Here is a 23,484-nt window from a genome sequence, read left to right as displayed (position 1 = left end):
CTTCTTTTCACTCTGTCATTTAGTTTAGTATTGTGGAGTCAAATCAAATCAAATTTTATTGGCCACATGCGCCGAATACAACAGGTGCAGACATTACAGTGAAATGCTTACTTACAGCCCTTAACCAACAGTGCATTTATTTTTAATAAAAAAGTAAAATAAAACAACAACAAAAAAAGTGTTGAGAAAAAAAGAGCAGAAGTAAAATAAAATAACAGTAGGGAGGCTATATATACAGGGGGGTACCGGTGCAGAGTCAATGTGCGGGGGCACCGGCTAGATGAGGTAGTTGAAGTAATATGTACATGTGGGTAGAGTTAAAGTGACTATGCATAAATAATTAACAGAGTAGCAGCAGCGTACAAATATGGGGTGGGGGGGGCAGTGCAAATAGTCCGGGTAGCCATGATTAGCTGTTCAGGAGTCTTATGGCTTGGGGGTAGAAGCTGTTGAGAAGTCTTTTGGACCTAGACTTGGCACTCCGGTACCGCTTGCCGTGCGGTAGCAGAGAGAACAGTCTATGACTAGGGTGGCTGGAGTCTTTGACAATTTTGAGGGCCTTCCTCTGACACCGCCTGGTATAGAGGTCCTGGATGGCAGGAAGCTTGGCCCCAGTGATGTACTGGGCTGTACGCACTACCCTCTGTAGTGCCTTGCGGTCGGAGGCCAAGCAGTTGCCATACCAGGCGGTGATGCAACCAGTCAGGATGCTCTCGATGATGCAGCTTTAGAATTTTTGGAGGATCTGAGGACCCATGCCGAATCTTTTCAGTCTCCTGAGGGGGAATAGGCTTTGTCGTGCCCTCTTCATGACTGTCTTGGTGTGTTTGGAGTAACAACAATGTTGTTGATCCATCCTCAGTTTTCTCCTATTACAGCCATTAAACTATAACTGTTTTAAAGTCATCATTGGCCTCATGGTGAAATCCCTGAGTGGTTTCCTTCCTCTCCGGCAACTGAGTTAGGAAGGACGCCTGTATTTTTGTACTGACTGGGTGTATTGATAAATCATCCAAAGTGTAACTTCACCATGCTCAAAGGTATATTCATCTACCAATAGGTGCCCTTCTTTGCAAGGCATTGGAAAATCTCCCTGGTCTTTGTGGTTGAATCTGTGTTTGAAATTTACTGCTAGACTGAGGCACCTTACAGATAATTGTGTGTGTGGGGTACAAAGATGAGGTAGTCATTCAAAAATCATGTTAAACACTATTGTTGCACACAGTGAGTCCATGCAACTTATTATGTGACTTGTTAAGCACATTTGTGTGCATTTTATTAATACTAACAGCGGAATGTAAATACAATTGAAATATATCAGGATCTGAAACATTAAGTTCTAAATGTGTGTGTGTGTGTGTGGAGAGAGAGTTTGTCTGGGGCTAAATGGTACAGAGGAAATTGAGAATAATTGGTCATGTAATATCCCCACTAAGCTACAACCACACCTCCATACATCAATCACAAAAATGCCCTGCTGCTTGGGAAACAATGCCAGCTCCTGTAATTACTGTGTGTGTGTGTGTGAGAGAGAGGACAGATTTGAAAAAGGCTTATTTGCCTTTTTCAAATCTGAGTTGGATGAATCATTGAATAAACCAAGCTGAAGGGAGTCATACTACTTTGAGCAGTGATTCACATAGAAAATCAGGTCAAGAAAGAAGCCTGTTTGGCTGTTGGGAGAGAGGATGTTGGGGGCGCGGTGCAGAGGCAAGAGACAGTAGTCCGAGCTGACAAAGTGGAAGACATCTTGAACATGACTTCTTACCGAAAGAGTACAGAGGGTGAACTCCGATTGAATCCACACTGTAAACCCCAATGTGCTGTCATTACTCAAAACTTTTGAGGAAACCCGTTGACTTAATGTATCTGAGTACAGTTACTTGAAGTCATTTTGTAGTCATTACTCAAACCGATTTGCTAGTGATAGACATGGTTGTTGAATTTATTCATTTTCAGTCTCGTGGCCTTCACAAAGTGAGTTCCTAGCCAAATGTTATCTTTGTAATTAAACTCTTTATGACAATACGTTACATATCTCATACGGCCTTATTTTGACAGTGGCCTGAAACTCATGGTTTACAGGCCACATCAGCCCTGCAAGTAGGGTTGCAAAATTCCCATATCTTCAATAAATCCTGGTTGGAGGATTTCCTGAATTTTGCAACCTTATCTGCAAGTCGCATTATGCTGACTTGCAAAGTGATGTGTAATTCCTATTGGAATCCAGCAAGAGTTAGGATTATCAACAATTAAAATTTTTATTCACCCGCAACCTGCATTCATTTTTTATTTTTATTTTTATTTTTTTTATGCCATTTAGCAGACGCTTTTATCCAAAGCGACTTACAGTCATGCATGCATACATTTTTTGTGTATGGGTGGTCCCGGGGATCGAACCCACTACCTTGGCGTTACAAGCGCCGTGCTCTACCAGCTGAGCTACAGAGGACCACCACATAATGACTGCCAGCGTTAGGAACAGTGTGAGGGGAATACCTAAGCCAATTAAATTGGAACGACCATTTCAGTAAGTGGTGCAAAAAATATAACTAAATTATTGGATTAGTTTAGAAAAATGTATTTATATTTATGTAGCATACGATTGATTGGTTAATCACCCAATAGACACTACCGTTCAAATGTTTGGGGTCACTTAGAAATGTCCTTGTTTTCGAAAGAAAAGCAATTTTTTTGTCCATTAAAATAACATCAAATTGATCACAAATACAGTGTAGACATTGTTAATGTTGTAAATTAACAATTTCCCGAGTGGCGCAGTGATCTAAGGCGCTGCATCGCAGTGCTAGCTGTGCCACTAGAGATCCTGGTTTGAATCCAGGCTCTGTCGTAGCCGACCGGGAGACCCATGGGGCGCCGCACAATTGGCCCAGCGTCGTCCAGGGTAGGGGAGGGAATGGCCGGCAGGGATGTAGCTCAGTGGGTTCGATTCCCACGGGGGGGGGGGGGGCAGTATGAAAAAAATTAAAAATAATGTATGCACTCACTAACTGTAAGTCGCTCTGGATAAGAGCGTCTGCTAAATGACTTAAATGGCTATTGTAGCTGGAAACGGCAGATTTTTTTATGGAATATCTACATAGGCGTACATCTACATCAGCAACCATCAGTCCTATGTTAGCACAGTTGAAAACTGTTGTGCTGATTAAAGAAGCAATAAAACTGGCCTTCTTGAGACTAGTTGAGTATCTGGAGCATCAGCAATTGTGGGTTCGATTACAGGATCAAAATGTCCAGAAACAAATAACTTTCTTCTGAAACTCGTCAGTCTATTCTTGTTCTGAGAAATGAAGGCTATTCCATGCGAGAAATTGCCAAGAAACTGAAGATCTCGTACAACGGTGTGTACTACTCCCTTCACAGAACAACGCAAACTGGCTCTAACCAGAATAGAAAGAGGAGTGGGAGGCCCCAGTGCACAACTGAGCAAGAGGACAAATACATTAGCGTGTCTAGTTTGAGAAACAGATGCCTCACAGGTCCTCAACTGGCAGCTTCATTAAATAGTACCCGCAAAACACCAGTCTCAACGTCAACAGTGAAGAGGCGACTCCGGGATGCTGACCTTCTAGGCAGAGTTGCAAAGAAAAAGCCATATCTCAGACTGGCCAATAAAAAGAAAAGATTAAGATGGGCAAAATAACACAGACACTGGACAGAGGAAGATTGGAAAAAAGTGTTATGGACAGACTAATCAAAGTTTGAGGTGTTTGGATCACAAAGAAGAACATTTGTGAGATGCAGACCAAATGAAAAGATGCTGGAGGAGTGCTTGATGCCATCTGTCAAGCATGGTGGAGGCAATGTGATGGTCTGGGGGTGCTTTGGTGGTGGTAAAGTGAGAGATTTGTACAGGGTAAAAGGGATCTTGAAGAAGGAAGGCTATCACTCCATTTTGCAACGCCATGCCATACCCTGTGGACGGCGCTTGACTGGAGCCAATTTCCTCCTACAACAGGACGATGACCCAAACACAGCTCCAAACTATGGAAGAACTATTTAGGGAAGAAGCAGTCAGCTGGTATTCTGTCTATAATGGAGTGGCCAGCACAGTCACCAGATCTCAACGCTATTGAGCTGTTGTGGGAGCAGCTTGACCATATGGTACGTAAGAAGTGTCCATCAAGCCAATCCAACTTGTGGGAGGTGCTTCAGGAAGCATAGGGTGAAATCTCTTCAGATTACCTCAACAAATTGACAACTAGAATGCCAAAGGTCTGCAAGGCTGTAATTGCTGCAAATGGAGGATTCTTTGACGAAAGCAAAGTTTGAAGGACACAATTTATTATTTATATAAAAAATCATTATTTCTAACCTTGTCAATGACTACATTTCCTATGCATTTTGCTATATTTCATATTCAAACTCATTTCATGTATGTTTTCATGGAAAACAAGAACATTTCTAAGTGACCCCAAACTTTTGAACGGTAGTGTACGTGCAAAAACACGTATTATAAACAATTAAAATCAACCTGCAGTATCATAACTTTAAAAAATAGAGTTGATGTGACGTCTTATTTAGTTCAGTAAACATTTTAAGTAATAATGACTTTTCATTGACTTTGAGTTCAACTATTAGAAGTATTTGAGTTACAAATGCCTTGGGGTTTACAGTGCAGCAGTGATGATCCTCGCTTGGTCAGTTCTATCCGGGATCCTTGGGTCGTCCCTTCCCTAACCTTAACCATAACCCTTACCATAATCAATTAAAATGTCAACTTCAATGGGGGTAGAGACGTCGCAAAGATTCCGGATAGCACAGACTGTTTTAACTTGAGTTTAAAGGAGGATATCCTCAAGTCATAGCTGACATTACTATTAGCTTACTCTCTCTAACACAGTTAATAACCAAAGGTAGTTAACTTCTAGACATCATTACCTCTCCTGTTTCTATATGGCTGTCCTGATGAATTTGATGAGACCTTTGCTTCCCGTGAGGCTCGTGTAGCTCAGGTTCTTTCAAAAGAGGCCTATTCCCCAGTGAATGTTAAATGGTCATATATATATCTTTTTATGTGGGATTCTGTCGATTTATAGACGTTTCATTCTTATTCAGCTATGTCATTCATTGTTAAGGTGCCTGGGCAAACCGTTGATATTTCAGAGTAGGTGTTTCTGCAAACGTTCTCATTGTTCTTGACATTTTTTCGCCGTCTAGGCCTCTAAAAACCATAGAATTCTAGCTAATGTCATTGGCATTTGTATGAATAGAGCGTGTGTGTGTCTTAACCAGGAAGCTCCTGTCTTATTCTCACATGAAACCTATTGTGAGGGCCCAAAAAGGGTTGAGGAGTGAATTGGAGCAAGAGAGCGAGGGAAGAAGAGGGAGAATGACAGAAATAGAGGTGGTCATTCACTACACATTATCACATTAAGAATCAATCCCTCTCTCACAGGAGATAGCAGTGCTAGTCCAGCTGAAATTGCATTGGGTTCTTTGCAACACATTACCAGATGTAAACACATACTAGCAGAATCAGGATGATGTAGTGTTTCAGAACCAGAATGTCTTTTTAGACCAAGTGGGAGAGTGGGTGGGGTTGGTCAGGCCACCATGGTAACACCCCCCAATCCCCTCTCACCCATCGCCTCTTATTCATCCCCATAGTAATAGCCAAGCTCTGTTGCCCCGGAGACCACAGGGGATGGCAGGGAATGCAGTGTGCTAGTGTGCACAATCGGGAATATGAAAAGGCAGTAGCAAGCTCCTGTCAGCTTGGTGAAACACATTTTGTTGCTGTACAGGCCTCCTGTAGCTCAGTTGGTAGAGCATGGCACTTGCAACACCAGGGTTGTGGGTTCGATTCCCACGGGGGGCCAGTATGAAAAATGTATGCACTAACTGTAAGTCGCTCTGGATAAGAGCGTCTGCTAAATGACTAAAATGTTAAATGTAAATGGTGTGTATTTTCCATCTGAACTAACGTATGAGGAGTGAAATTGGGCTTGTACCCCAGGAGAATATAATCGAGGTTAATAACCTCTGAAGTTATACCACAACTTAATTGTGAGGCTACTTCAGCTGCTTTAACCCAGCTTCCAATTATGGAAAATCCTTCCTTTAATGTGTTTGTGTCTTGTGAGAGCAACCTAAAATGGGCTGCAAAATAATCCTAATTTATCAGATGAAAGCAAAACTGCCAACTCACTGAGTTCCTTCATATCCCAGACAGAGTGACTAGGCAATGCAAGCAAATTAAAATTGAGTTTTGTTCCACATTGTTGTTTTGAGTCCTATTTAGAAAGCCCTATATAAAAGCTATTTCCCTTTGAGCTCTTGTTTTTTCCACGACCTTCCCTTCAGTCCTGTTGTGATAGGACTAATTACATGGTAACAGTGTAAATGAGATGTTAATAACACATCAATAAACTGTTTTCTATCTCTCCTCTCATTCGCCCACCACCTCTCTCTCTCCGCCCTCCCCTGCTTCTCTCTCCCTCTCCCCTCCGTCAGGTCTGCCCCCCCCCCCCCTCCTCCTCCGGCCTCCAAGATAGATTCCCTCAGGAGTAAGGTTGAGCTCCTCCGCCTGCCTCTGGCCCTCTCCTCCAAGTCCATCAGCCACCGCAAGAGTCAGCTGGGCGGAGCCGGGGAGCGCGGCACGGGGGGAGGAGGGGCCCACAGGGGCAAACCCCGCCCACCGGCCTCTGACATGGACAACGAGTCGCAGTATTCGGGCTACTCCTACAAGTCCTCACACTCCCGCAGCTCTAGGAAGCACAGGTGGGTAACATGTGCACGACATACATACTTATGCTTTACATATACTCACACACACTCACTCTCTTGTAACTACACTCTCACTTGCGTAAACATACATATCCTACATCAGGGAAGCTGTGTATAACTTTGTTGATCTGGTTTAGTTAACCTCCCCAAAAAATCAAATCCATGACAATTCCGGTTAACCCTTTGTTTCTGTCTCGGTGTGTGATGTTCAGGGATAGGCGGGACAGGCACCGCTCCAAGAGCAGAGACGGAAGTAGTCGTGGAGACAAGTCAGTCACCATCCATGCCCCTGGAGAGCCTCTACTGGACACCGAGTCCACCCGCGGAGACGACAGGGTCAGAGTTCACTCCTTTCCTACAGTACATCTCCCCTCACTTCCACACCCGGATCTTCGACTGTATCTGTCTGTTTCCTGCTATCCTCTACGTTGGCGGTCAATACTTTACTTTAGTTTCTCTCTTTATTTGTCTAATCTGTCTCTTATCACTCATCCTCTTGTCCTCTCCCATTTGTTCAGGTATATTTCCTCTTCCCTATGACGCCTCCCAACATATGCTCAAAGAAATCTCTCTCTCTCTCCCTCCCTCTCCCTACTCCAGGATGATAACTGGGGTGAGACCACCACCGTGCAGACTGGCACGTCCGAACACAGCGTCTCTAACGAGGACCTGACGCGGGTCTCCAAGGAGCTCGAGGAGTCCTCCCCGCTAGAATGCCAGCGTTTCCTGGGCCCGGGATTGGGTGCCGTCCTTGGCCTCTTCGCCCTGGTCACCCCCCTGGCCTTCCTGGCTCTGCCGCAGCTGCTGTGGCGTGAGGCCCTGGAGCCCTGCGGCACGCCTTGCGAGGGCCTCTACGTCTCACTGGCCTTTAAGCTCCTCGTCCTCCTCATCTCCACCTGGGCGCTGTTCCTGCGCCCGCCGCGCGCCACCCTGCCTCGCTTCTATGTCTTCCGCTGCCTTCTGCTGGCGCTCGTCTTCCTGTTCGTGGCATCCTACTGGCTGTTCTACGGCGTGCGCGTGCTGGAGCCCCGGGAGAGGGACTACAGGGGCATCGTGGGGTATGCGGCGTCGCTGGTGGACGCGCTGCTCTTCATCCAGTACCTGGCCTTAGTGCTGCTGGAGGTCAGACATCTGCAGCCTGCCTTCTGCCTCAAGGTGGTGCGCACCACCGACGGGGCAAGTCGCTTCTACAACGTGGGACACCTCAGGTGGGTCTTGGAGACGTGTGTGTTTGAGGAGGTGTTTACGGTTTTAGTTCACATGCTGTTTTGCATAGAGAATGGAGTGTGTGTTATAGTGTGTTATGTTTATTGTTAGTATCGGCCAGGTTTTCCTGTTTCTGCAGTTGCCATCTTACTGCGTGGGGTTCTGTGTTAAGGTTGTTTTGGTGTTTAGTTTTTGGTGTTTAGTCATTTTTAGTACCCTGGTTTCGGAGACGGTTATGATAACATTGTGGTTGGCCTGCGAATCAGTCAGTCAGAGATTAACCCGAAACCTGCGTTGCCTCGTCAGTCAGTTTGTTTAGGCTATTTGCATACAAGTATCTTCATTTTTTTATTTGGATCCCCATGAGCTTTTGCAGAGGCAGCAGCTATTCTTCCTGGGGTCCACAAAAAACATAACATGACAAGTAACAAAACTCTGGTACACTGATAGACAAGAACACTCACACAAATGTTATATACAAAGATAAACAAACAACAAAACATATAATAATAATACGAACAACACAACTAAAAAAATTATGTTGTATTGTCACATACATCGAATAGGTGTAGTCAAATGTTTTGTTTTACAGGGTCAGCCATAGTAGTACATTGCCCTTGGAGCAAATTAGGGTTAAGTGCCTTGCTCAAGGGCACATCGCCAGATTTAAGAATTTGCCGAAGGGATAATGATGATGCTGCTACTGATGATGATTAGGACATATTCCATAGTAATGACATAGATTATTAAAGGTTCGGCCCTCCCTTGTTGTTCTCCAGTATTCAGAGGGCAGCAGTGTGGGTGTTGGACCAGTACTACAGTGATTTCCCAGTCTACAACCCTGCTCTCCTCAACCTGCCCAAGTCCATCCTCTCGAAGAAGATTTCTGGCTTCAAAGTCTACACTCTGGGAGAAGGTAAGACTCGACTCGATACTATCCTTTCCCACTCCCCTTCTCCACCTCTCATCCTCTTTTCCCTCAGTCACTTTTCTCACCTCCTCCACCTCTGTCTTCTATGTATTCTCTCAACCCACAGCGATACAATTTCTTTGCTTAAAAAAGTAACATAATATTTTTATGTTGATAATTTTTCTTTGTGATTTTTCGTCCAGAGAACAACACCAATAACTCTACGGGTCAGTCCAGAGCGATGATCGCTGCAGCCGCCCGCAGGAGAGACAACTCCCACAACGAGTATTACTATGAGGAGGCCGAGATGGACCGCAGGGTCCGCAAACGCAAGGCCAGGTGAGGAGAGGAGACACACTGGGCTGGGTAGATCATCAAAGACAGACCATTTCAATCTATTTGGTGTAGAAAAAATGCTTTTGTGAAAAGTGCATTTTTTCATTTGGTGAATTAAACAGTTCAAACCTAATCAAGGTACATCACTGATTTTTCAAACCCCAGGTATAGGAAGGCTGCCATTATTATTTTTGGGCAGATGAGATGTAGTCATTGTTTGCATGTGTCTGTAAGGTGGCGTTCGTATGTATACGTTTGCTTTTGTTTTTGGAATGTAAAAAAAGAAAGCAAAGAAAAAAACATTTTTATAATAAAATAAAATATTTTCTAAGAATTCTTTATTTTTCCTTTTGTTTCTTTTTTTTACATTCCAAAAACAAACGTATACATACGAACGCCAACTTCCAGACATATGCAAACAATGACTACATGTCATCTGTCCAGACCCACCTGCTCACACCCCCATCCCTAGCGGCTGCATTATTGTTTGTCAGTTGGCCTTAAATGGTATTTGCCCATGCTATTTAAATATTAGGCTTCCATTATTCTAGCTCCTCTCAGTTTAGCGCTTGCAATACAAATGCTAGCCTGAAACAACACCTGCGTACTCATAACGCGTGCCCTTTTCTCCTCCGAGGCTGGTGGTGGCGGTAGAGGAAGCCTTCACCCACATCAAGCGTCTCCAGGATGACGAGCCAGCCGCGTCGTCCCCCAAACACCCCCGCGAGGTGATGGATCCCCGGGAGGCGGCTCAGGCCATCTTCGCCCCCATGGCCCGGGCCATGCAGAAGTACCTGAGGACCACACGCCAGCAGCCCTACCACAGCATGGAGAGCATTATCAACCACCTGCAGTTCTGCATCACACACAACATGACCCCTAAGGTGAGCCACCACACCCTTAACATGATCACTACGCCCTCACAACATGATCACTACACCCTTACAATATGACCCCTAAGGTCAGCCACCACACCCTTAACATGATCACTACACCCTCACAACATGACCCCTAAGGTCAGCCACCACATCCTTAACATGATCACTACGCCCTCACAACATGACCCCAAAGATGCCCCTCAGACAGTAAGATATGATTAATACACTCTTGATGTGACACCTATACCCTTGACATGACCACTAGACCCTTAAATAGGACCTGTATACCCCAAATAACAGCCCATATAAGAGCCTATTCATCACCGTAAAGGGATTGAAATAAGCATGATTCCCTTGATGAATAATATCTAGCCTACTTAACATTCCCCTGAGAGAAAGTACTCACCACAAACACTAACCCATAGCGGTTGCCCCACTATCGATATGACAAGACGTCCAACCCTGGCTGACTGTCTATCTAATTCTCTGTGTGTTTCTCTCAGGCCTTTCTGGAGCGCTACCTCTCTCCAGGCCCCACGCTGCAGTACCAGCGAGAGAATGGTAGGGGTCGCCAGTGGACCCTGGTGAGCGAGGAGCCGGTGACGTCAGCCCTGAGTCAGGGTCTGGTCTTTTCCCTGCGACGTCTTGACTTCTCCTTGGTCGTCACGGTGACGCCCCTCCCCTTTCTCCACCTGGGGGAGGAGTTTATCGACCCCAAGAGCCACAAGTTTGTCATGAGGCTGCAGTCGGAGACCTCTGTGTAGAGAGGGAGAGAAAGACAAAATGGAGGAGAGAAAGAGAAAGTAGTGTATAAAGAGGGGGGAAGAGAAGATGCGAGAGAGGAAGAGAGACTATGCTTCAACTTTCCTCAAAGCCCATCTCTCTCAGCATTGACCTCTGTGTGAAAGAGGGAGAGAAGACCGATATCTGTCTTTCTTTTCACACAAAGCAGTGGAAATGTGGCATCTGCCCCCAAGGGCTGGAGGAGAGACCTCTGTGGCTGTCCTGTTTTATTAACTGTGTGTGAAGTTCTTTGTGTGTGTTACTGTGTTACAGAGTCATTGGGACCTGTATGTTTCTCATTCCTTGGCAACAACTGGACTGCATTATTTGAAGTTGACCATTACTACATTACTAACTAATGATCTGATAAAAGATGAAAGATACATGTGAAGACTTGTTAAAAAAAAAACTAGAAAAGAACTAGAATTAGTTTCATGCCGAAATTATGTGCTTGCAAAAGTTGCAAATTAGCTACTACGTCAACCAATCAGGTGATTGGAATTTAACTCAGTCGACAAATAAATGGACTGCTTCCTGATAGTGGAACCATTTTCATTGGACAAAATCTGCTTCCTGGTCCCAAGGAAGTGGGTTGTTCTAGGGACAGCTGACGAATGTTTAGGTAAAACACTGAACAGCTGATTTTATAAGAAATATAATGTTTGGGATATTTTTTGTGATGTTTAATTAATGGATGTTATGTTGGGGACTTTTGATGTGTATTCCAGTGTTGCTTTTATAATGAAGAAGAAGGAAAAGATACAAAAAACTGACTGAACCAATTGTTATGTCATGATATGAGAGGATACTTTTGTTTTTCGTGCCAAATCCAAGTCCATACCAGATATAGGGCTCAGTCCCAATAATGTATCCTTTCTCCTGAAGTGTGCACTCATTTGCTACTTCCCATAAAAAACATTGGCTTGGTGGAGACATGGGCTAGTGGGAGTTTCAACCATATTTCTTACACCAGTCATCATCAAGAAGTCACTTTTTTGGAAGAAAGAGAGATAATTGGGACACAGCCATAATAATGTGTACCACATGACCACTGTACTGTTCTGAACATCTGACCATTGACTATGCCTAAACACACAAACCAACATATTTGTTTTTATTAACCTGTACTGCGGTTTAAGATATGATTTGTTCTATTCAAGGCTCTGAGGTGAACATCAGTAACAGTCCTTATGGGTCCAGCACAAACAACGGTTCCTGTGCTTTTTGGCAGCATAGAGCTAGTGTAGTCTGTCTCCTATGTTGTATATACAGTTGAAGTCGGAAGTTTACATACACCTTAGCCAAATACATTTAAACTCAATTTTTCACAATTCCTGACATTTAATCGTGGTAAAAATTCCCTGTCTTAGGTCAGTTAGGATCACCACTTTATTTTAAGAATGTGAAATGTCAGAATAATAGTAGAGAGAATGATTTATTTCAGCTTTTATTTCTTTCATCACATTCCCAGTGGGTCAGAAGTTTACATACACTCAATTAGTATTTGGTAGCATTGTCTTTAAATTGTTTAACTTGGGTCAAATGTTTCGGGTAGCCTTCCACAAGCGTGTGAAGTGCACCAGTCCCTCCTGCAGCAAAGCACCCCCATAGCATGATGCTGCCACCCCCGTGCTTCACGGTTGGGATGGTGTTCTTCGGCTTGCAAGTACCCCCTTTTTCCTCCAAACATAACGATGGTCATTATGGCCAAACAGTTCTATTTTTGTTTCATCAGACCAGAGGACATATCTCCAAAAAGTACGATCTTTGTCCCCATGTGCTGTTGCAAACCGTAGTCTGGCTTTTTTATAGCGGTTTTGGAGCAGTGGCTTCTTCCTTGCTGAGCGGCCTTTCAGGTTATGTCGATATAGGACTTGTTTTACTCTGGATATAGATACTTTTGTACCTGTTTCCTCCAGCATCTTCACAAGGTCCTTTGCTGTTGTTCTGGGATTGATTTGCACTTTTCGCACCAAAGTACGTTCATCTCTAGGAGACAGAACGCGTCTCCTTCCTGAGAGGTATGACGGCTGCGTGGTCCCATGGTGTTTATACTTGCGTACTATTGTTTGTACAGATGAACGTGGTACCTTCCGGCGTTTGGAAATTGCTCCCAAGGATGAACCAGACTTGTGGAGGTCTACAATTTTTTTTCTGAGGTCTTGGCTGATTTCTTTTGATTTTCCCATGATGTCATGCAAAGAGGCACTGAGTTTGAAGGTAGGCCTTGAAATACATCCACAGGTACACCTCCAATTGACTCAAATGATGTCAATTAGCCTATCAGAAGCTTCTAAAGCCATGACATCATTTTCTGGAATTTTCCAAGCGGTTTAAAGGCACAGTCAACTTAGTGTATGTAAACTTCTGACCCACTGGAATTGTGATACAGGGAATTATAAGTGAAATAATCTGTCTGTAAACAATTGTTGGAAAAATGACTTGTGTCATGCACAAAGTAGATGTCCTAACTGACTTACCAAAACTGTAGTTTGTTAACAAGAAATTTGTGGAGTGGTTGAAAAACGAGTTTTAATGACTCCAACCTAAGTGTATGTAAACTTCCGACTTGAACTGTAAATGGTTGTATCTTTTTATATGTGTACCATATGTTTGAGACAATGGCAGCTTTTTGGGGGGTTTTACATAAGAATGTGTTCATACCACCTTCATTTCATCATCAACCCTGATGATTTGTAAGGTTTAATTTTTACAGCATTTGTATTGATATTTTTTTGTATCAATTCATGTTGTAAATACATTTGTAGATTGCTGTTATGATGTGAATGTTTTTAATATTTCATAATTTTAGGACTAAATTGTTACAGGCTTTTTAATAAATTATCTCTCTTGATATGATGCAATGTGGCTATAGTGTGCGTGCGTGGGTGTGTGATGTGTTGGGTTGTGAGTTCTCTATGTCAGTCACTTCTGTAGAAACGGGGGTGGGTGGAAAACGGAAGTGAATGCCAACTGCAACACTTCTCACTTCTGATCATAAAAATAACAACTCAGACTTCTACAGCATAGACATAAATAAAGTATCAACTTCTTTCACCAATTTCTTTAGACTAGAATCCCATTGTTAGTTACATGAGGCATGTATTCTTTTTGATGATATATATTTTTTTACTTACTTCCCCATCCCTCTCTGCATTTAGCAGAAATACTACGTATTTTAATTTATAGTAATATTGGAATGACAATTACACTTTACATTAATAGAATTTCAGAGAATTCATGCTGAATGTATAATTCTCAAAGGAATAGTGTGGAATAACCTTTTATACAGTACTTGTGACTTTGACAAACTGTTTTTTGACACGTACATTAACAAATAGCAGAATCGTAACCACAACGACAGCGGAAGTAGCCTTTGCCTCAACTCTGTATGTAGGAGAATGCAGAACAGTATCCATTTTGAAGGTTCCATTTGAATATGGCATGTGTAGTTCTCTCTCTCCTAACAATCTTACCGGGTAGGCTGCTTACTTTTACATTTTTGCTTGATTGGGTTAAGGTTCTATAATAATTTGAAGTAATGAGTGAGTGTTGAGGGAGGCAGGGTTGAGGTCAATTCTATTTTAATCAAGTGATTCAATTGAAATTATATTACAAAAATTTAAAGAAAATCCTCATTAAAAATACATGTACATGATCAATTCTTGAATTAAATCATCTCCTGAATAAAATGGGACTGACCCCAAACCCTGATAAAGGCACATGCTATGGTGTCACCTTCATCGATTTGCTTTTTGAACTCTAATGGTGTACCAAACATCAAGGTATACATAACCGTTCATCATTCCATATCACAACTAGTATAAAGTAGTTTAGGCTAATTTCACCACTTTGATACAATTTGTTTAAGGTTAAGATGTCAAACCGCCATTAATGCGTATTGCCTACGTCTCACCCCATGAACGAAACAGAAAATGGGAACTCAAAGAAAATTCTACACAACAAACATGGTCCTATGAATGACATAATAATACGTGTCCTAAATTCAAGTTATACAATACATTGACAGTTATCACAAAACCGGTTATATTTCTTTCAACTGAATAATAATTTATAGCTCTATTAATTTATGTTTATACCCTCAGAATATTGAATCAATTGATGATGATAATGATATCTGTTATTACCATAAGGATAAATATTTGAATTTTGTTCTATCTAATTCTGTGTATATTACTATACATCATACCACCACCATCAGGACAACCATTCCATTGCAGTAACAGATTGTCTGTTATGTTTCAGTGGTGATGGGAGATACCACCGGTTACCTGGGAGATTCTGTCACCTTGTCTTCTGGAGCCAACATATCCTGGGGCTTGAGCAAGATAGAGTGGTCCATATTCAAGAACGTCACCTGGATTGCAACTTACCAGAAATCTACAGAAAGTCTCAGAACAGACCGTTTCTGGCAGTTTAAGAGTCGTCTGAAACTCAACTTCTCGTCTGGGGACTTAGAGATAAGAGATGTGAGGAAAGAAGATTCCCTGGTTTACTCTGTTCTTCTTCAAGATAGTGCGGGAGAACAGCATAACAAAAAGTTCCAGCTCACTGTGACGGGTAAGGCTCTCAATCACAACAATGTACCCGTATTAAAGATGCACTCTGTAGGATTTTGATAATATTTGCCTCTAGGGGCGCACGTGAGCCAAAAACCCTAGGGTCCCGAAAATGGCAATTGAATGCAAGCTTCACCCCCAAAAAAGGTATTGTTAAAACATTTCTAACCTGTTTATCTATGGGTAACAGGGTATACGTGTTATGCTCGACCCGCTCGTTTTTCCACCAAAAACACAAGAAAATGGCCAAAAAGAGTAGAACCAGCTCACCTGCTTTTACATTATGATTTGAATATTAGATCTTCAATGTTTCTTTTGAGAAAATTAGTTAAAAAGGAAAGTTTCACCATATTAAAACGAGAGTTCCATTCACGTAAAAGGGTTGACCTTAAAATGAGGAACAGACATTTAATGTGATAAGAAATAAATAATAATCTTCAGAAATTACTTTGTTAAAGCAGCAAAATAACTAGGGCTTTACATTGATGGTGAACACCTGGAGAAATGTTGGGGTTGGGGTTAAACATGTTGAAATCTATCTAGAAATCACAGAGGGTGCACAGAGGGACATGTCAAAATACGGAATTTTGGCACTTTCACACAGATGTATTTAATTTTCTATGAGGTCTATATTAATATAACAGGCTTATAAAGTGGAATATTTGCGCACAATTTCTAATTAAAATATCAAAGGGACGGCAAAGGTACTCATTTGGTGGAATAACTCTACTGTATTCATATTGTATTCCCAGTTTTGTTTCTGGAAAATGCAATTTCTATTCTTCCTTTGTTTCTGTTCAAATGTCCAGAGCGTCTCAGTAAGCCCAACATCCATAAGGTCTTCAGCGTGTTGAGGGAGAGCAACTGTGTCATGGCTCTTCAGTGCTCCTCTTCAGAGAAGGACACCCACCTCTCCTGGGAACCAGTGGCTGCGTTTAACGATCCCTTCTGGAGAGGGAATCCCAACACCAACGTCTCTGTCGTCTGGACGTCTTACAGCCCCAACAGAGATGCCAACTTCACCTGTACTGCCAGCAATGGGCGCTCTAAAGCCTCCAGGGTTGTGACGGAGAGATGCCAAGGTACGGTCACTTCTAGGGCCGAGATTCTTTCCCGAAACACATGATCTGACCAGGAAAACAGTGGAGAATTCATGAATCAATGGGCAGGGAGATCTTACACTGGTCAAGCTTGCTGTTGTGTTTGTGAACAGTGTTTATTTTACAGTGAGGTCCCAAAGTATTTGGACAGTGATACATTTTTTGTTGTTTTGGCTCTGTACTCCAGCACTTTGGATTTTAGCTTAAAGTGCAGACTGTCAGCTTTAATTTGAGGTGAACTGTTTAGAAATTACAGCACTTTTTGTACATAGTCCCCGTATTTCAGGGAACCAAAAGTATTTGGACAAATTCACATATACTGTATGTGTATTAAAGTAGTCAAAAATTTAGTATTTGGTCTCATATTCCTAGCACACAATGACTGCATCAAGCTTGTGACTCTACAAACGTGTAGTTTGTTTTGGTTGTCTTTCAGATTATTTTGTGCCTAATAGAAATGAATGGTAAATGTATTGTATCATTTTGGAGTCACTTTTATTGTAAAAAAGGTACTGGGCGTGTCCAATGGCACAATTTTAGAGGCCCTCCTCTTGGCCGCAGATATAAAAGGCTCTGTCGCAGCCGGCCGCGACCGGGAGACTCATGGGCGGCCAGGGTAGGGGAGGGAATGGCCGGCAGGGATGTAGCTCAGTTGATAGAGCATGGCGTTTGCAATGCCAGGGTTGTGGGTTCGATTCCCACGGGGGGCCAGTATAATAAAAAATATGTATTCACTAACTGTAAGTCGCTCTGGATAAGAGCGTCTGCTAAATGACCCCAAAAAAAAAAAAAAAAAGTTTGCTGTTTTATAGCTAATTTCCAGCAATTCTACACATTTGGCCATGGGTCTGAGAGAACATTTTCAATTTTAAAGCTAATTTCCTGCAATTATACACAGAAAGACACATCTGAAGGGGCACGTGCCCCTGTGCCCCATATAATAATAATAATAATAATATGCCATTTAGCAGACGCTTTTATCCAAAGCGACTTACAGTCATGCGTGCATACATTTTTTGTGTATGGGTGGTCCCGGGGATCGAACCCACTACATTGGCGTTACAAGCGCCGTGCTCTACCAGCTGAGCTACAGAGGACCACATATGGGCATGACGCCTCTGAAAGTTACAGAGGCATAAATATCATACCCCCCAAAAATGCTAACCTCTCCTGTTATTGTAATGGTAAGAGGTTAGCATGTCTTGGGGGTATGATCGTTGTGCCTCTGTAACTTTCCCACTCACTATTATTCACGATTCATTGAGGATTATCCATAATCATGGTAGAACCCACATTAATGTAGAAGTGTCTGAAACATATATTCTTATTTACAATACAAGTGAATCCAAAATGGCACAATCCATTATTTACCATTCATTTGTATTGAGCACAAAATTATCTGAAACACAACCAAAACAAACTGCAAATGCATCCAACAAGTTTGTAGTCACAAGCTTGATGTAGTCATTGCGTGCTAGGAATATGGGACCAAATTCAAATTTTTTGACTACTTTACAACAAAACATTTGTCACTGTCCAAATACTTTTGGGCCTCACTGTATTTCTGTTCTCTCCCTGTCTCCTCAGAGGAACAACCCAAGCCTGACGTGGTGGGAGAGACCCGCATCCCTGGAATTGCTTTTGGAATGTTGCTCTTAGGATTTTTGTTTGGATGTGTTTTAACATATATTTCTTTTAAGAAGTCAGAGGGCTTTAAATGACAACTCATTTAAATGTTTATCATTTCACAGTGCCTCTAGAATCTGATGTTGATCTTCTTCATACAGTGGGGAGAACAAGTATTTGATACACTGCCGATTTTGCAGGTTTTCCTACTTACAAAGCATGTAGAGGTCTGTAATTTGTATCATAGGTACACTTCAACTGTGAGAGACGGAATCTAAAACAAAAATCCAGAAAATCACATTGTATGATTTTAAGTAATTAATTTGGTTATTGAATCCATTTTAGAATAAGGCTGTAAAGTACCAACATTTGGAAAAGGTCAAGGGTCTGAATACTTTCTGAATACACTGTATGTAAAATTGACTCTTGTGGCATCATGCTCCCTAAGTGTCACTATCCCCAGAAAGTTTGAGTGTCTGGTTATTGATAGATGTGGCCTCATGCCAAAATACATATTTGTTTGTAGTAGGGATTTACCACACCCTACTGCAGTGACGATGCTGTTGATACTATTTCTGAATATTTAAAACCTTTTCTGTCATCTGAATTAGTTATTTTAGGAGATTGTAACCTAGATTGGTTTATTCCGGCCTCTGATCATTTGAAGAATGTTTGTTTTGATTTTAACCTGACTCAACTAATCTCCAAACCTACACGGATTAATGTAAGAAACCCAGCAAACTCCTTGCTGATTGACCTAATTTTGACAAATAGCCCCAACAAGTACTTATTGAGTGGTGTCTTTGCTAATGACATCAGTGATCACTGTCCTATTGCATGTATTAGAGATTACCAAACAGAAAAACATTGATCCTCGTATCATACATAAATAAAGTATCCCCAGGTGTTTCTTCATGATATGTATTGCTCTGAGCTTTTCTCTATCAGCTGCATGCCCAGCCTGGTCTCAGAGCATTTCATATTATTCTTTAGATAACTCTGAGATACTCCATTTAGTATGATATGTTACGTTTCGTATGGTATGTATTCGTTTGTGGATGTCCATCACCCATTTGGTATGATATGTTACAAATTACAATTCGTATAATATGTTATGAATTTTCAAAATGTACAATATGTCAAGAATTTGCTAAACTTACAGTATGTTACGGATTAACTAAACGTATGATATGTTACGAATTCTAGCTAGGTGTTTAGGGTGAAGTTTAGGAGTTAGGTTAAAAGGGTAAGGGTTAGCTAAAAGGGTTAAGGTTAGCATTAGGTGAAGGGTTAGCTAAATGGTTAGGGTTAGCTAACATGCTAAGTATTTCCAAAGTAGCTAAAAAGTAGTAAGTAGTTGAAAAGTTGCTAAAATGCTCAAGTTGTCCATGATGAGATTCAAACTTGCAACCTTTGGGTTGCTAGACGTTCACGTTTTACGCCCGACCAACCACCCTACTTTCATTTTTGCCATACGTAACCATCTGTCTTCTGTAACCATACCAAACGTAACATATCATACTAAATGGAGTGTCTCGGATTTACATACAGAATAATACTTAATGCTCTGAGACCAGGTTGGCATGCCTTACCCTGAATTGGCTCTAGAACTTTTCTCATCTATTTTTAGATCTCTGGCAGACAAACACGCTCCCTTTAAACACCTTTGAGTTAACAATAAAACAAATCATTGGTTCTCTATAGAACTTTCAGATCTCATTATGATGACAAATCAGACCTGGGCCAATGCTAGAAAAACTGACTTGGTAGCTGACTGGCAGCATTTTAGGCAATTTAGAAATAGATCTACTTCCTCAATTAAGAAAGCTAAATCAAGCTGCTTTCTAAGTTCTATCTCAGACTCTGCTGGTGATCTGTCCAATTTTTGGGAAACCGTTAATGCACTGAAGCGTGGAAATTCCTCTCCTTCCCTGCCTAAGCAAGTTGTGTCTGACTCTGGCATCATTACTGAGAAAAATGTGATAAGTGATGCTTTTAATCAGCACTTTATCTCGGCAGGCTTTTTATTTGAAAAAACAAATGGTGGTTTAATTGACCCTGGTCAGTCAGTCGACTGCTCTTCCCTCTCCCAGCCTCCAGTTGGCTCAATGGAAGATCAGTCAACTTCTAGTGAAACTTTGTTTTAATTTCAACAACTTTCTACTTGTGATGTGCTAGATGGCTTGCTTAAAAGCGATGTAATAAAAATCCACTGCGCCTGATTTGCTTGATCCTTTCTTGTTGCAGATTTCTGCTCCCCTGATTGCAGAGTAATTGACACATGCTTTTTAACTGACAATTATCTCAGGTGCTATCCCCAGGGTTTGGAAGGCGGCCCATGTGCTCCCTCTCCACAAAGGTGGTGACCCCTCCGACCTAAATAATGATCATCCTATCTCAAAATTGTCTTGCCTAGCAAAAATGTTAGAATCATTATTCAACTGTCAGCTAAGATTCTTCCTAGCTACGAGAAGTGTTCACCAGTTTGGCCGGGTCATAGCACCATCTCAGCTGCAACCTTGGTGTTGAAGGGATACTTCGGGATTTTGCCAATGAGGCCCTTTATCTACTACCCCAGAGTCCCTTTAAATTATGTGGTAAAGGGTATGGATAGGAGGAAGCAATGTGCTGCCCTCTTTATTGACTTATCGAAGGCTTTTGACACTGTTTATTGATTCAAAGATTGTCTGCAATCGGTATGGATCAGGTGTGATGTAATTGGTTACAAAATGACTTGACCGATAAGACACAGTGTGTTTTTTCTGATGCTGTTAAGTCAGGTTTCTTTTATATTACGAAAGGTAAGAAAACAGGGATAGATTTGAGGTCCTGTACTTTTTACTGTCTATATAAACAATGTTGGTTTATTTGCAAAAAATGTTAACATATACCTGTATGCAGATGACACTGTTGTGTAGTGTGCTATTGCACCCACGGTTGACCGGGCTCTTTTGGAGCTTCAATTTGGCCTTCATTGCTTTGCAGAAAGCCTTTGCAAACATCTTGTCTGAATTTAAAAGTAATCCAAGAAGTAATCAGCTAATTATTGAAAAGTATCTGTAATCTGATTACAGTATTTTTGCTGGTAACGTAACGGTTTCAGTTACCGTTTTTTTGTAATCAGATTACATCTAACTGATTACATGTAATCGTCACTCCCCAGTCATGGTATCATAGTGCACTACGCATAATTACAGGCGATAGGTTCAATATGCGTGACTTGATGACTTGGAATAAAACAATAGCCATCAAATTAAACAAATGAAATTTACACAACAACTGAAATATTTTATTAAAGTAATGTGAATAAATGATGGTTAATAAGTGATAAGCATTAATGGGCAAACACTACCATCATGGGACTTGTATTCATTGTTTTATTCTGTGTTATTACAGCATTCAACCCACATAATGCATAGTCATAGTGCATTTAATGTAAAAAAAAAAGAATAAAAACCGAAATAGAAAACTGTGATTATTTTTTAAAACCGAACCAACCTCAAAAAGCACTAATCGCTCAGCACTAGCAAACAAACACTTCTAACTCATTACGTTTGTACAAATACAAAACTTCCAATCAATCATTCACTGGTGTGTCATCACTATAATTTCGATTCCGACATTACATGTATCCATTACCGTGCCATTATATACCGTCAAAGTACAGTTCTAGGTAATTGTACATAACATACTGTATGTAGGTCACATTTTTCAACAGAATCGTCGGAATGAATACACCCCTGATCACCCACAAACACAGTTCACTTTCATAGCAGCCACATACAAACAGCATCATCACTTTGCTTGTTGTATAATTCCTTCTCGATATCCTTCTCTCACCTTTTCCTTTCGCTTGTAGACTTCAGTGCACAACACAACAGCTGTCTGTGACCAGGCGAAAAAACCTTTCCAAGCCAAACCTTCATACCAACCGCTACACAAAGCATACATCGTTGTCACCATATTAGCTAACGTCATAGTCAACATAGCTACCAGCTAGAACTAATGCATTAGTAAACACACTACAATCATGCAGGACAGTGTACTGCAAGCAGTTTAGCAGTTACACCGGCGGCCCATGTGGCAATAAATTAATAAAGCCAAATGTTTACCATGACAAGGAAGAGTTCCAGTGTTGGATAGCCATAGTCAGCTATACGGGTGTCTGAGTAAGCTAAACTAGCTAGCTGCATTAGATGACCAACTTCACATAGAAATGTGTGTTATAGATCTGTCATTATCATTGAAAGCAAGTCTAAGAAGCGCTAGATCTGTTCTGTGTGTGCTATTTCTATGCTTCCCGTTCTTAAGTTTCATATTTGCGTCTTTTACTTTCGCTTTTGTAATCCAGCTTCAAACAGCTGAATATACAATATTTTTGGTTATGGAAAATATATTTCACAGTGGTTTCGATGGTACAATGATTCTTTACAATATACTTGCTTGTTTTGTAACATACACTGAAATTAAGCTAACTATTAGAATTTTAGCAACCAGGAAATATAGGAGGGATTTCTGCATAGTGCATCTTTAAGTGAAAGTGAAAAAAATACAACAAAATATAGCAAATATAAATATCTCTCTCTCTTTCTCTTTCTCTCTTGCTTCTCCTTCATTTTTGAAGAAATTCTCTCTCTTTGAGTCAACTACTCACCATATTTTATGCACTGCAGTTCTAGCTGGCTGTAGCTTATGCTTTCACTACTAGATTAATTCACTGATCCTTTGATTGGGTGGACAACATGTCAGTTCATGCTGCAAGAGCTCTGATAGGTTGGAGGACGTCCTCTGGAAGTTGTCGTAATTACTGTGTAAGTCTATGGAAGGGGGTGAGAACCATGAGCCTCCAAGGTTTTGTATTGGAAACTAGATGTCTTCCGGCTGGCTACATCATGGTGCTACCCCAGAGAGTGCTGTTGAGGCTACTGTAGACCTTCACTGCAAAACAATGTGTTTTAATAAATGATTTGGTGACGTGAATATATTTAGTATAGTTTTATCTAAAAACGATAACTTTTTAATGTTTTAATATTTGTAGATTTATGAAATTCACTGAGGAGGATGTTCCTCCCCTTCTTCCTCTAAGGAGCCTCCACTGGCAGGTCATATAAACTTCATGCACAACTTCCGAAGACAAGGTTGCATGCACTCTCCCATATAGCGTTCTTGTCTTCCTCCACAAACACCGATCTGAGACCCATGACTGTTGCCTCGCAGATTTGTTCCTCCGTCCACCACAGTCTTTAGCGGGCACACGAATGTCAGAATTTGAGTCTGTTTTTGTTGCTTCTTGAAGACTAGAACTAGCTAGCTAG

The 23,484-nt window shown here is 41.5% G+C and overlaps 2 protein-coding genes across 2 annotated transcripts; both read left to right on the top strand.

Moving 5' to 3' along the window:
- The first annotated feature begins 6,505 nt into the window (after positions 1-6,505).
- On the top strand, positions 6,506-11,617 carry LOC311132035 (vang-like protein 2). Its single transcript, XM_084165200.1, has 7 exons — positions 6,506-6,744; positions 6,963-7,086; positions 7,351-7,958; positions 8,736-8,872; positions 9,070-9,205; positions 9,840-10,086; positions 10,584-11,617. Exons 1-7 carry the CDS (start codon positions 6,674-6,676, stop codon positions 10,842-10,844), a joined length of 1,584 nt encoding a protein of 527 aa, XP_084021326.1. The 5' UTR covers positions 6,506-6,673; the 3' UTR covers positions 10,845-11,617.
- A 2,642-nt stretch (positions 11,618-14,259) lies between these two features.
- Positions 14,260-20,391, top strand: LOC311132272 (CD48 antigen-like). Its single transcript, XM_084165505.1, has 4 exons — positions 14,260-14,342; positions 15,130-15,444; positions 16,253-16,525; positions 18,131-20,391. The coding sequence occupies exons 1-4, from the start codon at positions 14,303-14,305 to the stop codon at positions 18,262-18,264; spliced, it is 762 nt and encodes a 253-aa protein (XP_084021631.1). The 5' UTR covers positions 14,260-14,302; the 3' UTR covers positions 18,265-20,391.
- The last annotated feature ends 3,093 nt before the right edge of the window (positions 20,392-23,484 follow it).

The sequence above is a fragment of the Coregonus lavaretus genome (assembly GCF_964263955.1).
Source record: "Coregonus lavaretus genome assembly, chromosome: 7".
Lineage (NCBI taxonomy): Eukaryota > Metazoa > Chordata > Actinopteri > Salmoniformes > Salmonidae > Coregonus > Coregonus lavaretus.
This window is presented reverse-complemented; position numbering and strand designations above follow the sequence as displayed.